This window comes from Vulpes lagopus, chromosome 19, assembly GCF_018345385.1.
Source record: "Vulpes lagopus strain Blue_001 chromosome 19, ASM1834538v1, whole genome shotgun sequence".
In the NCBI taxonomy this organism is placed as follows: Eukaryota; Metazoa; Chordata; class Mammalia; order Carnivora; family Canidae; genus Vulpes; species Vulpes lagopus.
Window position 1 is genome coordinate 46396784 of NC_054842.1, and position 20863 is coordinate 46417646.

Sequence of the window (20863 nt, forward strand, 5' to 3'; positions counted from 1 at the left end):
CTTCCTCATAAACTTAGCTAACTGTCCTTTTCCTCAAAAAAAGAAAAAAAAAAGTTAGATTTGATAGATGCCTTTATCACGAGGACAAGTTCAGCTTTCAAGTTACACCCAGGGTTTCAGGAAGCAAACACCCTGGGGGCAGGGTGCAGAGCGTGATCACAAAATGCCTCCAGGTGGAGGGTAACTTATCTGAAAGCAGGGGCTCGGGCTGAGTCAAGAAACCCAGACCTACAGGTCCCACTTGGCCTTGGGCTGCTCTGCGAAGGGCCGAGCGATCAGGGGTGAGGAGTGAGGGACTGGCCTCCACCACCTTCCATCCCGGCCTCCGCTACCTTTTCTTCCTTCCCTTTGGCTCCAAGTCAGCTGGATTGTGGGCAACACCTGAGCACCTGCTACATGCCTGGTGCCCTGCGGGGGCCCTCGGGTTGGATGCTGCTCGTGCCGGTTTATAGAAGGTGGCACCACCTCCAGGCTGCACAGTCCTCGCTGTGCGCGGGGGGGGGGGGGGGGGGGGGCACAAGCAAGGCAAGGGCAGCCCTTCCGACCCCAAATGGTGCAAAATGGGTCCGGAACTTGGGATGAGGCCGAGGCTGCTGTGTGGCTCTGAGCAGGTCGCCGGGCCTCGGCTGAGCTGACTCAGTTTCCTCCGTCTCTAAAGGGGTACGATGAAAGCGCGCAGGGTCTCTCCGTTTTGGAGGATCAGAGACCGCTCAGCGGCGCAGCTCGGGCACCGAGGGGCGGAGGAGGGCCCCGAGGCTGCAGCCATCATCCCCCGCCGGTCCCGGGGCGCGGCGCTCGCGGCAGGTGGCGCGGCCTCCCGGCGCCCAGGCCCGGGGGCGGGCGGCTTGGGCTGGGCGCCCCGGTGGCCGCGCAGGTGAGGCTCCGGCCCAGGCCGACCGGGCGGCGGCCGCGGGGGGGCGGGGGCGGGGGCGGGGGCGGGGGGTCCCTCGGGCGCGCCCCCCGCGCCAGCCCCCCGGGACCCCCTCCCCCCGGCGCCCGGGCCCGCGGGCGGCGCGCTCTGCGGCTGCGAAAACCCGGCGCGGCGGCTCGGAGGGCGGCTCGGAGTGGGCATGCTCAGTGCGGCCCGCGCCGCCGCCAGCTCCGGGCCCCGCGCGCCCGGGCCGTGGGGGCGAGGACGCCGGCGGCCGCCCCCAGCCAGCCGCAAACTTGGCGGGTCCCCGGAGCGCGGGCCCAGGCCTCCCCGCAAGACCCCGGCCCCGCCCCGGATCATGGAGGCCGCGGCCGCCCGGGTGCCGCCGCCGCCGCCCGCCCCTGCCCGCTAGCGGGGACCAACAGGTAAAGGGGCGGGCGCGGGGGCGGGCGGGCGCGGGGGCGCCGGGGGCCGCGGGCTCCCGCCGCCGTCGGCGCGCACGGCCCCCCCCGCGCTGCCCCAGCCCCCGGCGAGCTCGGCCCCTGCAGCCCCGCCGCGACCGCCCGGAGCCGCCGCCGCCGCCGCCGCCGCGGGGGGGGGACCGGAGCCCCGGAGCCCCGGAGCCCTGGAGCCGCGAGCGCCGCGGGGGCCCGGCAGGCGTCCAGCCCCTGCGCGCCCGCATCCCCGCGGGCCTCGCTCCCTGCGCCCGGCCCGGCCCGCGCCCAGGTGCGGGGTCTGCGCGGAGGGGTCCGCGCCGCGCGAGGGGGGCGGGGGCGGGGGCGGGGCGGGGGCCCCTCACCTGCGGGCAGCGCTGGGGCCGCCCCCCGCCTGGGCGCCCAGAAAAGTTTTTTTTCCGCGCGCCCCCCCCCCCCGCGCCCGTGCCCCTCCCCCACCCCCGGGTCCGGCTGCGGTGGGTCTGGGTCCATTGGTGCAAAAAGTCACACGTCCCCGGCAGCCGCTCCTCCCCCCGCCCCCTCCCCCCCCCCCCCCGGGGACGGGAGCAGCGGCGCGTCCCGGGCCCGAAGCGCCGCCGGGGCCCGCGGGAGGCTGCGTGCGTGCGGGGCAGCGGCTGCAGCCAACGCGCTTTATTGGTGCCCGCAGCGCCCGGCAGCGGCGAGGACGGCAGCGGCGAGGACGGCAGCGCGGGCCTGTCTGCAAAGTGCTGCTCCCTGGTGCTCGGAGGCGGCTCCGCTCCGCTCCGCTCGGCTCCGCTCCGGCCCGACTCCCATTCATTCCGCCGGTTAACATGAGAGATCATGGCCGCCTTCGGGCTCCTCAGCTATGAGCAGAGGCCGCTGAAGCGCCCCCGGCTCGGGCCGCCCGACGTGTACCCGCAGGACCCCAAGCAGAAGGAGGTGAGGCGCGGCGGGGCGGCCTCCCCCGCGCCCGGGCCGCGCGCCGCAGCGCTGAGCCGGGGCCAGGTTGGCCCAGCGGGCGGCGCGGGCGCAGCGGCGGGGCCGGGGGCGCAGCGGCGGGGCCGGGGGCGGGGCGGGGGCCGGCGGCGGCGGGGGCGGGGGCCGAGACCCCCCGGCTGGCGGCCCCTGCGCCGCGCGGGGGCGCCCCCCTCTCTGCGCGACCCGGGTCGCCCGGCCCCGGGGCCTTGCGCGGCGCCGCCGGCTGCCCCGGGGCCCCTCCGCCGCGCGCCCCGCGCCCGCGCCCCGCCGGGCTCCCTCCGCGCTGCTCCGCTGCGTCCGCGCAAACTTTTGGGAAAATGTTGGAACGCGGCGCCCCCGGCACGGGCCCGGCGTGTGCGCCCGCGGAGCAGCGGCGGGGTGCAGGGGGGTGCAGGGGGTGCAGGGGTGCAGGGGTGCAGGGGTGCAGGGGTGCAGGGGGCGGGGTGAGGGCAGACCTCCTTCTGCCCGGATTTCCCAGTTTGCTGGGGAAGTCTCGTATTTACTTATTCATTTAATCGAGGTGATGGATATTGAGCTCTTTGCACGCACTTCTTTCTGCAGTCCCCCTTTTCCCTTTAAAAAAAAAAAAAAAAAAAGATCAGTATTAAGGGGAGCCTGATTTTCGTCCCCAGAGGCGATTGGTTTAATTGCGGGAGGCTGTTTGGTATCTGTGAAAGCCGACGGGTTCCCTTGGAAGGGAGATAAGTCCCGAGATGGCTCATTTCTTTGAATGAAACGGGAGAAAGCTCGACTCTCGCCTCAGGTACGCCGGCCCCGGTGCCTGGAGTAACCAAGGCATTTTGTAGCCATTGATGTGTTTGTCAGTAGTTAAGAAGTAATTATGTAACAACTCTCCAGTTATAATGATCACCCTTGGCTACACGATTTGCCCAGGGATTTGCCTTTTTTTTTTCTTTTTTTTCTTTTTAAAGATCACCTGCCACCCAGCTGTGCTTTCTGACTTTGCCAGCTGCAGCCCACCCATCCTCTGTTTTCTTCAGCAAAAACAAAACAAAACAAAAAAAAACACACACAACGAAGTGAGCACATTGCAGAACTTCTCTCTGGGAATCTAAAAATCCTCTATTAAAAGTTTGGAGGCCACTGACATCACAGAAAGGGCTTTGCGAAGAAAGAGGGAGGGGTCCTTAGGACTCCCCTTCTGATAAAGGTATTTATTTCGGTAATAGAGGAAGAAAGCTTGTTCTCATTAAACTTCTGTTAATATTTCGGAAAATTAAGGAGTGGCAGTTCCTTTTAGAGGCTTAAGCACGTACACATGTTGGAGCATCGGTGGAGTGAGGAATTCAGATGGGAGCTGGGAAGGTTTGACAGGTGGTTCTCGGTCGAGGCTTCCTCATTCACATGAGGATGGACTGGTGAGATCTTGCAGATTTGCTCTCCATCGATTTCTCTCTGGGCTGTTTCCACTCAGATTAAAGTTAATTGTTAAGGACTAGAAATAACAGTTACTGAGGACCGACCGTAACAAAGTGAGTCGCTTAAAAACTAGTGTCAGGAGGGGATCCCTGGGTGGCGCAGTGGTTTGGCGCCTGCCTTTGGCCCAGGGCGCGATCCTGGAGACCCGGGATCAAATCCCACATCGGGCTCTCGGTGCATGGAGCCTGCTTCTCCCTCTGCCTATGTCTCTGCCTCTCTCTCTCTCTGTGACTATCATAAAAAAATTAAAAAAAAATTAGTGTCAGGAAATTCTTAAAGTTTTGGTGGGGACAGCGATACTGATTGGCTCATCGTTCTCCTCTTGTAACGTCTTGCCATATTTTCCAGAGGGAAAATTTCCAGTAATTAATAGCGTCTCCCCAGTTACGGGATGGTCGTCTGGGATGCCGTGTGGACTTACATATATATATAGTGTTTATTTCTCAGGTCAGCGCTCATTCGGGATTGAGGCCTCTCCAACTATGGAAAAAATAATTTTGGATTTTAGGATTTTACAACATGTTCTGGAGTTCAAAGCCAGGAGTGAGCTGAGAACCTATTTTATATGACTTTCTTTTGACAAAGTGGAACTGAGCCCCCAGGAAGCTTGCTTGACTTAATCAAGGTGTGTGATGAAGCAGAGGATTCGGACCACCAAACCAGTATTTACGTCAAGACCGATACTGTGTTAAGAATGATTTATGTTAAATTGTGTTGTTCGGATATTACCCCCTTTCCCCCAAGGCAGCCAATATTTCATCTCTCTGGAGCAGAGTCAGTTGTGTGTGGCCATAGTCAAATTTGAGTACAATATGGAACAGGTGCTTGGCTGTTCTTGGGTGGTGGTGTGGTGAGCCCTGTTCCACGAGCTTCAGTTATTTATGTAGGTTCCCAAGAGTTCCTTCCTATCCCTGTATCACCTGTACTTTTATTCTAATGTTTTCTTTATTTTTTTTTAAGATTTTATTTATTTATTCATGAGAGATACAGAGAGAGAGAGAGAGAGAGAGAGAGGCAGAGACACAGGCAGAGGGGGAAGCAGGCTCCATGCGGGGAGCCCGACATGGGACTCGATCCCGGGACTCCAGGACCACGCTGTGGGCTGAAGGCAGACGCCAAACCACTGAGCCACCCAGGGATCCCCATGTTTTCTTTAAATTAACTTTTAAGAAACTTGGTTTCCTAGGCAGCAGTATACATGCAGTTATGGATTCGCATCTACACATGTAATGCAAAATTTAGAATCCAGTTGTGTGTATGCATATGTTAAATTTGTTTTTAATGATTTTATTTGCTTATTTGAGAGAACATGAAGGGGCGCAGGGCCAGAGGTAGGGGGAGAAGCAGACTCCCACTGAGCAGGGAGCCCCATTGGGGGCTTCATCCCAGGACCCTGAGCTGGAAGCACACCCTTAACTGACTGAGCACCCAGGCGCCCCTTAATTTTTTATCTACTTGGTATTACATGCACATAGCATTATCCGTAATAAAACCAGACTCTATTAAAACTTGACAAAGTTTATTTGTGCATTTAAAACCATTGTTGTGTTCCATCAGAGATCTGTGTCTCACGTTGTGGGAAGTGCTGATTTAATGGAGGAAGTAGGGACTTCCAAATTGGGCAGACCTGGATTTGGATTCTGGTTCAGCCTCTTTGCAGTTGTATGGCCTTGGGCAAGTTGTGGAACTTCTCATTTGTAAATTAGTGTAAGTGTTCTATTCAGGAAATTTCAAGAACTCTGGTTTGAAATGCATTACATTTGTGTGAGAAAAACCCTCCTCCCGGTGGAAGCTATTCTTATTACTATAGCTGTGACTCTTATTATTGTTGACCAGTGCTGGTAGTGTTCTGGAAAACAGCTCCTGGGAGGTAGGCTGGAACTGTAGAAGGAAGATCCCCTATGGAGGAGGAGGGGAGGGTGGGGAGAGCTAGAAGCTGTAACCTGCTCAAAGGACCATGTTCTTTTGAGAGCTTGCCTGGGCATCAGCACCCCACAGGACTTCATTTTATTGTGTTATAACACTTTGTCTTCTGACCGTCCTCAAGCTTTGAGAACAGAATCGGTGAACTGAGAAGAGTCACCCTTGATTTCCCCTAATTCCTTACACTCCATACTACACGTTCCTGGATGTCTTGTCGGGTCGGTTCCCACGTATATTTCCAATCTGTCCACTGCTCCCCAGTTTGACTGATATGCTCGACTTTCTTTCTGCTTCAGGTTGACGTTTCTCTGCCCCTGGTCTGGTGTACCTGCCCATCTGTCTGCCTGGACATTTGTCGGCCTGTCCGGCCCCCCTCCACCATTCTACCCTGCTCTTCTCACCTTAGCCTGTGGTTAGGAGGAGGGTAGGCTCTGGAGCACCTCTGCCTGGGTTTGCAACTCGGCTCTCCTCTTTACTCCTCATTCTCCCCAGCCCTCAGTATCTCCTTTTATAGAGTGGGGGTGAGCATATGCTCTACTCATCGGCCTATTGGAGCATGACACGGGCAATGCATGTACGGCGTGTAGACGAAAGCCTGGCGTGGATTCAACACCCCAGTACTGTCAGGGCCTGTCTTTTTTTCCTTCGGGTCTCACCCAGTGACCTTCTCAGAGGCCTTTCTCGTATAAGCCTATAATTTGTAGTTTTGTATGTACTTGCGCGCAGCCATCGCCCACTAAAGGGTCAGTTTTGTGAGAGCAGGGATGAGCGCTGTTTCTAGGCATCACTAAAGTACCTGTAGTTAGTTCCTGGGATGCCGAGGGCACAAAGACTTGTTGGAATGTATGAATAAAAGTGGGGATGAATGAATAAAAAGAAGTCTGGTGATGGCAGGTGTTGGGGAAGGTCTAGGTCAAGGCGGAAATTCTCCTTGACCTCTAATCTTGGAGGTGACAGAGGAGGAGTTTACCCTGGGATAGAAGAGGCCTAAACAGTTGAATAGTAACTATTTTCAAGAAGTCAAATCAGTTAGAAAAATAGTTTGGGTCAATAGTGAGATTTCCAGGCAGCGAGAGCTCTAGAGAGCCCCACCAGTGGAGGGGATGGCCGGGTGTGCAGTGCAGAGGCTGCCCAAGGACAAGTCTAGTAAAACTTGGGCGGGTAGGGGAAGGAGTTGGGGGAGTTGGAGAAGGTGGGTGGTGGTGGTGGTGATTGTGTCTGCGTGTGGATAACCCAGAATAGCTGTTTGCAAAACTTGACCTATGCGAATCACCTGTAGAGCTTGTTCAAAACAAATGGCTGGATTTTTCAGATTGAGTAGTTATGAGCCCGGGGGCCCCATAATTTGCATTTCTAAGAAGATGACTGGTGATCTGATGGTTGCTGATCCATGCCCCACCTCCCCCCCTGCTCTAAGGACCTTGACCTGTTCTGCAGAGCCTAGAAAGTTCTGCCTGACGTAGGTAGCTCAGGTCTGGACGTCTGTGTATGGCTGAAGTTGCAGTAGTTGGTTTAGCAGCGAGAGTGCGGTGGGCTTTCCCCAGAGGTTGTTCCCCTCTTAACTCAGATCAAAGGGGATGGATGAGTCCAGAAGTCTCTATCCTCCTTGAATGACGTGCTGTCACGCTTGGAATAACAGGTTCCTTACCGGGGCCTTCAAGGCCCTCCATCTGGCCCTCGTTCACTTCCACAACCACTACCTGTCACCAGACCGCCTGGCTTGGAGTTCTGGCATCATCGCTTACTGTCTTTTTGACTCAGATCTCACTTGTGGAATGGGGTTCCTCTTTGTTCTTACTATGTGGGGTTGCTGGAAAGATAAAAAGCTAAAATGAGTTTTGAACCATGTCTGGCACACAGACAGTGCTCAGTTCAGGTGATTACCACTGGTGTAACTCCTCCCTTGGTAAAGAGTCCCAGGGCTTCCCATTGAATTTGTTAATATCCCTAAGACCCTGCCCTTTGAGATCTGGCCCCTGGGCTTTGAGTCATCCCTTCCTGACTTGCTCATTCCCCTCTTGGCTGTGGGGTAGGACCAGTGGCCCCTTCTCTCTCCTTCCCACAGGCTCAGCTCTTTTGTGTCCCTGTTCTTGTCCCTGACTGCCCCTGTCGTCCCGTTTCCTGTCATTTGGCTCTTGTTGGAGACTCCCCCCTCAAGGAGGCCTTCCTTGTAACCCATCTTTTCCTTCTCCTCTCTAGCTCATTCATCTTGGGTTAATAGGTTTTGGCAGCGCCGGCCACTGAAATGGTTGCTCATTTTCTCCGTGGTCTTCCACGCTTGGAATGTAAACTGCACGAGAACAGGGGCTTCTCGGTGGCGGTCACAGTTTTGAGCTGCCTAGTGCCTGGGATTGGACTAGGTGCTCAGTAAATAGTTCTTGCAGAAATTAATAAAATGCAGGAAGAACTCTTAATGAGCAGTTGTATTTATAACGTCTGACTGCCCCAATGCTTGTTTTATTTTGGCAAAGCCTGTTTTCTTGTTAGCACGTAAAACTCTTAAAACATGTTAAATGGTTATTTTGGAGACAGCTGGGGAGATGGGGGTGAGGGGAGGTGAAAATTGGTTTCTTTATAATCTTGGAGAGGGAGGTTGTTGATAAGGTTGCCTGGGAAGAGAGGACAGGTTGACCTGGGGGACCCTAAGAAAGGTTAGGGAAAAGCTTCTTCCTGAGATTGACTGGCTGCTTCCGGGCCGCCGTAGGACCTCCCTGCATACCAGTGTTTTGGGAGGAACATCTGTACCATTAACGTGGGCCTCCTGAGACTCAGGCCAGAATCATAGGAAACATCGGGTCAGAGGCCTTGTTTCTTTCTTCCTGCTGCTCACAGAAGTGTTACTACCCAAACTTTGTGGCCAAGAAGTAGAAACCCAAGTGGTTGTCCTTTCTCAGGGTCTGCTAACACCTGCAAGCAGCATCGTCAAAGATGCCTGTTAAACTTGCAGATATAATGCCCCATATCAGACTTCTGAGGCAGAATTTTTGGGAGGGAGGCTGAGGAATTGACATTCTGAACAAACTTTTCAGGTGATTCCTAAATATATTGAGAATAATGGCTTTAGTTTTTATCTTTATTTTTTTTAAAGATTTTATTTATTTATCCACGAGGGACACAGAGAGAGAGAGGCAGAGACACAGGCAGAGGAAGAAGCAGGCTCCATGCTGGGAGCCGGACGTGGGACTCGATCCTGGGTCTCCAGGATCACGCCCACAGCTGAAGGCTAAGCCACTGAGCCGCCCAGGCTGCCCTTGTGTTTATCTTTAGAAAATGTTGTAAGCCAGGCTCCCCCTTATTTCCTACCTGCTTCCCACTATTAGACGTATTAAAATCTTTAGACAAATACACCAATTTGAAGCATTACTACCTTTTGGTACAAATGCGTGCAAATGAGTTTAGCTACTTCCCACCTGAAGTTCTAATAACCATGGTTCCCAGAATAGGCTTGTTTTCTATCAGCTGTTGATGGTTTATAGCAGAGTAGCATGCCCTCCTTGCCCTTGAAATATCCACAGCTCCCTCCTGTGTGCACTTGTTTGAATTGGGGCTTAGGGGAGCTGGTCTTGCTTTGTCCCATGGGGATGCTTTTTGCACTTGCTCAGGGCAGTGGAATTTTCTCTTTGACTCTGGGCCTGGGCCCTTCGGGGCCTCACGCGAAGCTGTTCATTTCGGGTACGGCCCCTGTTAGCCTGTTGGGTTCTTCACTTAGGCTGGCCCATGGTGGGGATGCACCGTGATCCTTTCTGAAGCTAGAGGACCGCAGTGTGAAGTCTGGAAAGGCAGACTGTTGGGTGAGCACTAGGCAGGAGAAGATGGAGATGAAGAGTCCTAGGACGTTAGTTCAGTCCTTGTCTCTTGCGGGCGTGTGCGCCTACACACGTGAACATGAAGCAGAAGTAGGATGAGAAGGTGGAAGTGGCAACTCCAAGAATTTCGAGGTATTTCTTCTGCAGCTCTCCTTAAGGGGGAGCTCTGGACACCCCCCCCCCCCCGCCTGGGGGACCTGGCAGTTTACATTCCAAGCGTGTGAGGCTTCTTGATGGATGGACAAGGCAGGGAGTTGAGGAGTTGGAGGGGGTCGGTGAGAATGAACACGATTCAGGGTCCCCTTGGGCCCTGTGCGCTGAGCAGCGGCCTCGGGGCCTGCAAGGGGAACCTTGCAGGGCAGTGCCCTGCGGAGGGAGGTGCCTGCCTCCTACACATTCCTCCCTGAGGAGGGAATGGGAAACGCTCTTAATTGTCTCTTGATAGCTGGCGATGGTGACAAGATGGTTCATTGCACTGTCCTCTCTAGTTCTCTGTTAAGGGAAATCCACATAATAAAAATGTCATTATGTTACAAAATAGTACGATTTCCACCTAAAAAAAAAAAACAAAAAAAACTGGAGGGCATAATCAACCACACGCAAGCAGTTGTTATCTCAAGGATGGGATTAGGGCTGATTATTTTCTTTCGGCACTAACCTTTATTCCGAGCTGTAAAAATACATGTGCACTCCTATTGTCACTGGAGGGAATGACTTAAAGAATAATTATTATTGAGGTCCTGAGTTTACAGGAATGGGCCTTTGTGTTTGGGTCCAAGCTAAGCTAGAACCTCATTGGCTGGTTAGTGGAGAGGGCTGGTGGGGTACAGGTATGCGTGTACCTCATGCTCCCAGAGTCCTTGTGAGGTCGGGGTTAGAGCTGTTAAGGGAGCATTCTAGCTCTGCCATTTGCACCGTTGTGATTTGGGGTGCTGTGTCCTTTTCCTCATCTATGAGTTGGGAAGAATGACCTAACCATCTAGGTTTTGAATGCGAAGGAGCACTGTAAACTTATATTGTTACCAAATGTGAGGTGTCAATTCCGTGGTGGGCTAGAGCATCAGTACCGGCTGATGATTCGAATTTTGGGAGCTTTGTCAGCAGATTCATATAGCATTTGGCATCTTGAACTCTGGCATGATGGATGTATTTGCGTGATGGAAATAGGCAAATGCTACACAGGTGTTTTTTTTTTTTTTTTTTTTTTGAAAGCCAGTTGTTAAACATTTACCAGGATGCTACTGGGTATAGCACTTTATTGCCTACTTGACCATCATTCTTATCCCAGGATTCCCTTACCTGCTTCCTACAAAAAATTTTCTTCAAAGCCAGACCCTCCCTTATGTAAACCTCTCTTGTGGCTTGGAGCGAGTATTATGACTTCATTCTGGCTAAAGAGATTTAGCGGAAATCTACCTTAGGACTTCTTCGGAAGAACTTTCTTCTTGCCAAAAATAGCGTAGGCACAGGGGAAGAACGTAGGCACAGGGGAAGAACGCCCTCTCTCAATGCCCTGATAGCTCCTTAATTTTCTATCTTTGGAAAAGTAATTAGAGGATATGATAGTCGGAGCTAGGGCATCCGTCTTGTGACCACGAGGCAACAAGCCTATGAATGAAAAGCCAACAACAAGAGGAGTTGAGTGGCTTTATGAAAATTCTTAAGCTACTGGACTGACTTTAGGACTACCCCTCCCTGGACCCATTAAATAAACAATGGATGTCCATATGGTTTAAGCCATTTGGGACCAGTTGTCAATTTTCCGTGGCTGAAAGCATTCTGATGTTGTCATGGCACTTCTCATTTATACATTGGCACCTGAAATCATCACGGCATGAGCCCTTCCATTCCCCCCTGCCCCCTTATAGAGAATGCACATCCCAGAAGTCTCCTCCTCTCTGGCTTAATGGGTATGTAGCAAGAGCCGGGGAGCACCTGTATCTTGCCTGCTCGGACATTCTGGGTAGTGCCTATCAGAAGCTTGCAGGAAGTGGAGATGGCTTTTATTTCCACGTCTGTCAGAAAGGGTTTAGGTGGGAAGGAAGGAAGAGCCCTGATCTGTTTTGTTTGGAGGAAGATTCTATGGGTCTATACCAGTTTTTTTGGGGGGGGGGGGCTGGGAATGTTTAGAGCTAGAAGGGAACTTAAAGATGCATTGTTCTCTTTTAATTCAAAAGGAAATGGAGTCCCAGGGAGGCTAAAGGGGACTCCCGTTAAGGCAGATCTGGGCCAAGCACCTGTGTGCCCCGATTCGTTCTTGCAGCTTTACTCGGCCTCCCCTCTGTACCCAGCCTCTGCTCCTGGTCGACACCCAGTGAGAATTTCTCTGTACTTCAGGGCACCCAGTGTCTCTGTCAGAGCTGGACTGAGTGGCCCACCATTTGATCTTAGAACTCACCAGAATCTTTAATGGGGTCTCCTGGGCAGAGGGAAGGAGACTCTGGAAGCTCAGGCAATCCTGAGCTTCCAGCTCCATCCGTGGCCTCTGGTGTAGGTAGCTCTGGCGTTGGCCTTCCTGAGCTCTGCATGTAGGGGATTGATCCCACCCAGTTTCGGTTTTCTTGGTTGAGACGCTCCTTTCTTTATGCGTAGCTCTCGGAGACCCAGCTAGACAAGTACTGTTGCCTCCTTGCAGGGAGCAGCACTTGCATGCTGTGTTCCGTGTAAATGGATGGAAATGCTATGGCCCTGAGGCTTAAACCCCTGGGTTTTATTTTCCATGTTTTGAGGGCAATATACATGGGTGGCAAACAAATGCAGTCATTCAGCTAATATCATTGAGCGCCTTGTGGGCCCTTTGCCAGCTGTGGCTTCATGAGGATGGGGCCCAAAACTTTTATCCTCTATGTCCCCGGCTCTGAGCACAGCACCTGGGACTCAGAATTTCTTCTGTGAGTAAACGTAACAATAAACAAATGGTAGGAGCATTGGTCCTGGGTCCCCAAAGACTTCAATATAGAGCAGCGGTTTTCATTTGGGGGTGATTCCCACTTCCTTTCTGGGACACTGGCAATGTTCAGAAATTTGGGTTGTGAGACTGTGTGTAGGCATGTGTGTGCCTATACATGCTGCTCCTGGCATCTAGTAGGTAGAAGCCAGTGAATGTTTCCGACATTCTCCAATACTCTGAGCAGGCCTGCCTCTGTGGTGTGTCCCCCCCCCCACCCCCCCAGGATTATCTGGCCTCAAAAGTCAGTAAATCCAAGGTTGAGAAACCCTGGTCTAGAGGAAGTGATAGATTTGTAAATAAGGAATACAATGTTTCAGATATTCTTTGAGAGGAATGTACAAACTGCTGTGGAAATAGGCCAGAGTGACCCATTTTTTTTTTTTTTCCCCCGATGGGACCTGATAGAGGAGATTTTTGAGTCTGGGACTTGAAGGATGTGTAGGAGTGGATGGGGCTGAGGATGTGAAAGAAAATTAATTTTGGGGAAGAGGGAGCAGCTTGTGCAAAAGGCCAGAAGGAATGTGGGATGTGCTCTGGGCTGTGGGCCTGAGGCATGGTGTGGGGTATGCAGGGGGGAGCTGGGTTGGAGTGGGAAAGAAAGGTGGGATCGAGTTATGGGGGCCTTTGGATGCTGTGTTGTTGAGGCATTTGGATAATATAGTGGAGGTGGTGAGGTGCCATTCCAGGGTGTGAAGTTCAAGGAATGAGATTTAAGGTGACTCATGGTTGCAGTTTGAGGGGACTTTGGCCCTGAGGGTCATACTGCGGTAAAAAGGCTCTGGTCACTAACATTCCATGCCCGAGGGTGGATGTATTAGTTTCTTCCCGCTGCCACAACAAGTTTCCACAAACTAGGTGACTTAAAACAGTGGAAATTCATTTTCTCACAGCTCTGGGGGTCACAAATCCAAAGGGAGTGTTAATAGGGTTGCACTCGCTCTGGAGGCTCTAGGGAAGAGTCCTCTCTTTCCTCATCCAGCCCCTTGCCCCCAGGTGCTCCTTACCTTCTTTGTGGTTCTCTCACTCTGATTTCAACCTATCTCATCGCCTTCCCTGTGCATCTCTTCTTTGTGTGGTTCCTCATCTCGACACTTGTTACTGGGATTAGGGCGTATCTGGGTGGTCTAAGATCTCATCTCAAGGTCTTTAAATTACGCCTGCGAAGATCCTTAAATTATGCCTGCAAAGATCCTTCTCCAAAATAAGGTAACGTTTATAGATGCTGATGAGATTTGATGTGGGTATCTTTTAGGTGCTCCCTTTTTTTTGGCCAATAGGGTTTGGGAAGAAAGAAGAGGGTATTTAAAAGAAAGATTATTTGAGTGGCGGGTTGATAAAGTGGAAGTGAGATAAGAAGGAGAGGAGTATGGGAGTATGCCAACATTTTTAGCCAAGGCCCGTGGTTCTTTCCCAAACTTTCTGATCCTAAGGCCCCTTTATAGTCTTCAACATTATTGAGGATCCTCTAGAGCTTTTGTTTATGTTGGTTATATCTTGATATTTACCTTATTGGAAATCAAAACTGAAAAAATTTAGAACTATATATCCATTTAACTGTAATAACCAGTTTCTTGTTATTTTTTTTTTTTTTTAATGAGCGATAGCTATTTTTACAAACAAAAATGTAGTAAAGCGAGTGGCATTGTTTCACATTTTTGCAATTCTCTTTAACATCTCGTTCTGCATTCAGTCTGTTACAATATGTTGTTTTGGTTGAAGGATCTGGAGAAAATTTGGCCTCATGTAGATGTGTTGTTGTTAAGTTCTTGGGAACCAGGGAGGACTTGGACCTGGAGAGCTGCTGGCTCACACAGTTGGGGAGGAAGATCGATGGTGGTCCCAAAGCCAACATGCCGTAGGGAACAAAAAGAACTTGTTTAATCTTTTTCCCAAGGATGGTGAAGGTAAAGGTGCAGATGGAGAGAAAAAGATGCTTTCCGAATGCATTGGATCCGAGATGCCTCAGATTCAAGGTTGGGTTCAAGGTTGGAATGTATAGTGGAAGCTGGAAACCTGGATTTGGGTGTAATATGTGCATAGATATTTCAGATCATGGCTGTGATTACCTGCTGAGTGTGCAGAGAGATGGAGAAGCCGGCAGACGAGGATGACACTTTTCAGGGCTTGTAGGTCCTGGACCCTGTCAGCAGGAGCTCTGAGGAGGGCACCTGTTAGGGAGATGGGTAGGGGGTGATGAGCAGCCCAAGGGGAGAGATAATATCGGTGGAGTTCCAGCTACGTAGGTGGCCTCTTAGTTTAGCACTTTATCTCCCCAGGACCTTTGCACGTGTACTTCCTCTTGCCTGGTGGCCTTTTCTCTTTATCACTGCCTAGTGCTTGTTTTCTTCTCAGCACTCAACGAGGTTTGTGTTTGATTTGTCTCTTACCTGCTGTGTCCCCCAACCAGTAGAAGTTCCATGTAGCAGGGACCATGTCTCTTTCATTCCCCGCTGATCACCAGATGCCAGGAGAGAGTCTGGGATATGGTGAAAGTTAAGAAGTATGTGTTGACAGGATCTGGTAACAGACGGTCATTACTAGCCAAGGGTTATTAGAAGCCTGGTATGGGGCACAGGGATGCCAGGATGTAGAAGACGTGGTTCCTGCCCCTGAGGGACGGTGACTGGGGAGGTGACACTCCTATTCACTGGGTGGGGAAGTCACTGACACTTTCAGTGGGGTGTTGGGAACAAATGAGGGAGGGGTCAGGTTTTTTTTTTTGTGGGATTAGGAAGGTCTTTAGGAATGGGGGTGTTTTCTAGGTGCCACGGCCTTTTGGGCGGATGGTACGAGCAAAGGCACAGAGATGGGAAATAAGACACGGTCTTCAGGTGAACTGCACATAGTTCAGTAAGCTGAGAGCACACTGAATCTATAAACTTGAACATATCCGTAGCTTTTGGGGGGGCACTGAGAGAGAAGTAGAGCTTAAGACTGCTGGAGAGAGCAGGGCTATCTGCAGAGCAAGACCCACTTGGCCCCGGGGCCAGGGGATTGAGATCCCAAGGGGACTGATACCTTATGCAAAGTGTTCTCGATTACTGCCTTTGAGAGAGGAGGGGAGACAGGACTTACACGGGGCTCCCCATTTATTTATCTTGAGTTTTCTACAAGCATTTTCAGAGTCAGCGTTACTGTGCAAAGATTTTCCTGAGCAGGAACGAACGTAGCCTTCAGCCCACATCCAGTGTGCCCCAGCTCAGCTATGCAAGTGCTGCCTTGTCAATTAAAATTTTGATAGAATTTGTTGCTTCCCTTTTCTAGCCATTTCATTCATGGATTAATCTAACGGGGTTGTTGAGATTGGGACCATTTAAGGCATTGGCAGCAGTGAAGAACGGATAAAAATGTATTTTGTCTGAAGTGTCATTGGGATTTTTTGCTAAGATGCTGGATTACATAAAGGTGTGGGGGGTTCTGTCAAAATCATGTTCAAGGGGCGCCTGGGGGGCTCAGCGGTTGGGCGTCTGCCTTCGGCCCCAGGCGTGATCCTGGAGACCCGGGATCGAGTCCTGCATCGGGCTCCCTGCATGGAGCCTGCTTCTCCCTCTGCCTGTGTCTCTGCCCCTCTCTGTGTGTCTCTCATGAATAAATAAATAAAATCTTAAAAAAAAAAAATCACATTCAAGCCATTGCTAAATAATGTATTTTTTTCCTGAGTTCTGTGAGGGAGGTTAATATTGACGTTGCTCAGTGTTTTTATTTTTAAAGCTTCACACTGTGTTAGTAGGCAGTATGGAAAATATTTTTGGGGTCAGAGCTGTTTTTTTCCCTTGGTGAGTTTTAGACTAAATGGCAGCTCCCTCTTGAAAAAAAAATTCTTTATGAATTGGAGATACTATTTACATTTTGACTATTCTCATGAGATTTGTTCTTAAGTCATTATTAAGTAATCGAAATGTTTTTGAAGTCATATTTTCATTTACTCAGTACTTGATATATACCTCCCACTGGGCTAGGTGATGTGGGGGTGTAGAAAAGAAATAGAAGTCTACTTCTGTCCCCTCTAGAACAGTGCTGCTCAAAATATCCATGGTGAGGGACCAGTTTTTTTTTTTTTAAATTAATTTTCAATCTGTTGCAGACTGATAGAAATGTGATTAAAATGACTTACTAGAAGAATCCAGCTCGAATGTAATGGCAATATCAAATTGCTATAAAAGTTTCCAAGCATTTCCCCCCCCCCCCCCCCCCCCCCCGCCGAGGGCCAGTAACAGTAGTGAGTGGGCCATACCCTGAGCGAGTGGCACTGCTCAGGAAGTTAGCATCTGGTTCACTGAGACGCATAAAACATTTAGAAGATGACCGATGCATTGATTTATTTTAAAACTGAGGAGTAACCCGAACATTCAGGATGCACATTCCGTCATGAGAGCCCGTGTTGCTTGGTTACCCCGAGTGCTTGGCGGCGTGGCTTTGCGGGCCTCCCAAACACCTCGCAGGTGGGCACTGTGACCTCCTTTTTACAGGTGCAGAAACTGAGGCACAGGGTGGGGGGTGGGCCTACTTGTCCGAGGTCAGTTGGCTGCACGATGGTGATGGTGATGGTGATGGTGATGGAGCCGGAGGTGGACTTGAGAGCCGGGTCCCTAACTATTGTCTACGTGTAGTGAGGCTCGAGTTCCGAAGAGAGAGGACCGCGCGGGAGGCAGGGGGGCGCGGGGGGCGTGGTGGGCAGGGTGGCAGTGAAAGGGCCCGGGTTGCGCCCTGCCTAAGGGAAGGCTGAAGGCGCAGGGCCGGGGTGCAGGCCTCTGGGGACCCGCCTGGAGCCCCAGCAGGTGGCTGATTCATCCCCCGGCTCCTGCCCCCCATGACCACAGCTGAAGTCAGAAGGGCCCGCCAAGGAGCGGCAGTGGGTGACAGGCCGGTCACAGGAGACGCGAGGCCTGTGGCAAGTGCTCAGGTCGCTCGGCCGCTGTCCTCGGTCCTGTTGCTTGACGACCTCCGAGTGACACGTCCCCGTGCTGTCTGGGGCGTTGATGACTCTCCAGCATCCTGGATTTCCGAGGGGAGCGGGTATCCACACCCTCCACGTGGGCCCCGAACTGGCCCGGAGGCCTTGGGGCTACAAGGGCCCGGGAGGGAGGCCTGGGGGCTCAGCGGTCAAGCGCCGGCCTTCGGGCCCGGGATCGAGTCCCGCATCAGGTCCCGGGGCTCCCTCTGCCTGGGTCTCTGCCTCGCCCCCTCGGAGTCTCATGAATAAATAAAATCTTAAAAAAGAAAAATAAAAAGGCCCGGGGTGCTTCAGGTCTGGCCTTCCATACTGTTGTTCCCCGGCTGCTTGGTGGCCGCTTGGTCACCAGGGTCCTGGGATGCTTGGCTGAGGTCCTGGGAGAGGTGGGATTGAGCAGGCCTCCTGGAAATAAGGAGGGCAGAGGCTGGGAGATGGGTTTTTTATTTTTATTTTTTTTAATTTTTATTTATTTATTCTTGAGAGACACAGAGAGGGGCAGAGACACAGGCAGAGGGAGAAGCAGGCTCCCTTTGGGGGCCCGATGTGGGACTCGATCCCGGGACCCCGGGGTCACGATCTGAGCCACCCAGGCGTCCCTGGGAGATGCTAACAGAGTTTAGCTTTCAGACATTTCCCAAGGCGGTTATTGGTTTCCTTGACTCAAAATGGTAGCCTGCATCCCAGGAATTGACCTAAAAATGCCACCATTACCAAAAAGAAAGGGGACGCGCATACCCCCCCCCCCCCCCCAGTCTCTCCGCTTTCAGGCTGAAAGGATGGCCTAACAGTTTCACGGGATTTTTTTCCCTATATACCCCTTTATCCCTCTCACCCAATACATTTTCCTTTTTATGAATTTGCATTTCCTTTGGTGGAGATTGCACAACGCTCCTTCCCCCAGGTGTGTGCCTAGTATGGGGTGGGGGTGGGGAGTAATTAGGTGTGAGGTAGAAGGATAAGCAAAAGAAGTCAGGTGAGGGGTAAGTGTGAGTCACTCCACTGGACAGTTGACTTCAGAGAAGAGAAACCATGGCTTGTGTCTATGTTCTCTGCCCTCAAGTCACCTGGCACAGTGGGAGGCAGATTCCAGTCCTAAGTGTGGAAAATACGATTTACAGGAAGAGTGTACCCGAGGTGTGATCGCAGTGCAAGAATGGTGTTGGGACCATGGCTTACCTGGGCGACGCGGGCTCGAAAGAGCAAACTGCCCTTTGAGGCTGCCTTAAACACAACCCTGGGTGGGATAGACTCTTGGAGGCGTTAGGTCCTTTGCCTCCTTCACCAGCACGCAAATCTAAAAGTTCAAGTATTTTTTTCCTCCGGCAGTTTTCTTACATTTTTTTTTTTTTTTTTTTCCTGAGAGCTACATCCAGGTGTTTGATATTGGAAGATGATGCATTTGAATTTGATTTGAATATGAATTAATGGATACAATTATTTAAATAAGAGTGGAATAAATGTTAAGTATATTTAGATATAATTTGAATCAGAGACTCTCCCACTTTATTTATTTATTTTTTTAAAGATTTTATTTATTTCTTTATCTGCGAGAGAAGGTGGCGGTGGGGAGGGTGGCGCAGGGGGAAGGGCAGAGGGAGAGGAAGAAGCAGTCTCCCCGCTGAGCAGGGAGCCAGATGTGGGGGCTCCATCCCGATCCCGGGACTCCAGGATCAAGACCCGAGCTGAAGGCAGACTCTCAACCGACTTGGCTACAAAGACGCCCCCCCAGCCCCCACCTGCCCCCCAACTCTTCCACTTTAAAATGAGGAGGGACTGCCTGTCTCGCCAGGCCACTTATGGGGAGGGTGAGGCTGTTATGGTGAATTGACACCTCTAAAAACCACGTGTGTTCAACACCTTGGTGGACGTTTCCACCCAATTCATTGGAGAATTACCGAGAGTAACTCTCAGTATTTCCAGTAACTCCCAGGCATTTCCACCCATTTCACTGGAGGGTGTTGGTCACGTGTATGATTGAGGCCTACGTGCACCGGCCGGCCGTACAAAAATCTATAATTATGCTGCTCTGATTTTTAAAATACTAGTGTGGGGGGCGTCTGGGCGGCTCAGTCAGTGGAGCATGCGACTCTTGGTCTTGAGGTTGTGAGTTCGAGGCCCAGGTGAGGTGTAGAGATTACCTAAAAATAATAAAATCTCAAGATACGTAGTGTGTACCTCCCTGTTTGTGTGCCTCAAGTGATTTTCACCTTTTCTTTAAAATGGGCACGTGAGGTAGGTGGAGGTACATCCATTTCCCAGGAATGGGAGCCAGGATTCCCCTTTATTTCTGTTGGAACCACACCGATCTCAAAGATCTCACTGTCTTGGGGGAACACACCACATCTACCAGGGGGCCTGATCCTCACAGGGCCACTTAACCTGCCTCTCCGCCTCAGTTTCTCACCTTGTAAAATGAGGACCTATCGGTCTAAGCCGCTTGGGTTATGAAGATGAACACGAATGTGCTGCTTAATGGCCAAGGGAGCGTGGTGGTATCGTTGCCATGATTTTCTTTGCTTCTCTTTTTGCCTGCTGCTCTGTACAGGTGTGAAGAACTTACTGGTTTGTGTTGAGCTCATATCCTTTGGTTTCCCCTAGGCCTGCATAGTTTCTGATTGATGGCCTGCAGGTGTGGTTTGGATGGGGTGAATATTAATAGCAATGTAGATGAGGGTGGATGTACAGAGCTGAGTTTCAGATGTGGCTTTGATGCAAATGTGGCCCTGGTGTTGGGAGATGGTGGGGGCGGGGGGAAGTGCTAGGTTGCCTTTTAGGGGAGTCTTGCCTCCCTTTAGTCAGTTTGACTCCTCCGTTGGCCCTCTTCAGAAGGCTGGTGGCATTTGGGCAGCAATGGGGGACCCGACCCTCCCTGTTTTTTTTTTTTTAAACTTCTCAGGCATTTATGTGACACCTCAGAAGAGATCCAGATGAATCGGTCCCTGTTTCTGCGGTGTGTGGGGCTGGCCAGGGTGTCCTCTCTCTGCAGAGTCTAGTGATAGTGTTGTACACTTTCCGTAGCTGTTGTAAACTCTGCAGTGGTGGTCCCTGATGCTGCCAGATGGCTTGGACCCCGGTGTTGGGGGTTAGTCTTGCCACGAGGGATAGAGCAGTCCCTTCGTGCTTTCCCTACAGGTATGTATGTTTTAGTTTCCTAGGCCTGCCATAGCAGAACACCACAAACTGGATGGCTTCAAACAATGGGAATTGATTCTCTTGCTGTTCTGGAGCCTAGCGGTCCTCCTGGAGGCAGGGCTGCACCTGGAAGCCTCGAGGTGAGGATCCTTCCTTGCTTCTTCCAGCTTCTGGTGGCCCCAGGCTCTCTGCCTCTTTCTTCCCTCTGTCTTTTCTCCTGTAAGGACACCAGCCATATTGGGTTAGGACCCCCCACAACCCCCTAATTCAGTAGGACCTCATCTTGTATCTGCAAAGACCCTGTTTCTAAGTAATGCCATATGCACAGGTACAGGAGTTAGGACTGACCTGTCTTTTGGGGTACACAAGTCCACCTGTTACAGTGCGCCTACG

The 20863-nt window shown here is 51.8% G+C and overlaps 1 protein-coding gene across 1 annotated transcript in view; it reads left to right on the plus strand.

Moving 5' to 3' along the window:
* The first annotated feature begins 1052 nt into the window (after positions 1-1052).
* Positions 1053-20863, plus strand: part of MED12L (mediator complex subunit 12L) — a 325697-nt gene continuing 305886 nt past the window's right edge. Inside the window, exons 1-2 of the mRNA XM_041734039.1 lie at positions 1053-1296; positions 1973-2226. Coding sequence (XP_041589973.1) covers positions 2128-2226 — 99 coding nt within the window. The 5' untranslated portion in view covers positions 1053-1296; positions 1973-2127. The remainder of the gene's footprint in view (positions 1297-1972; positions 2227-20863) is intronic.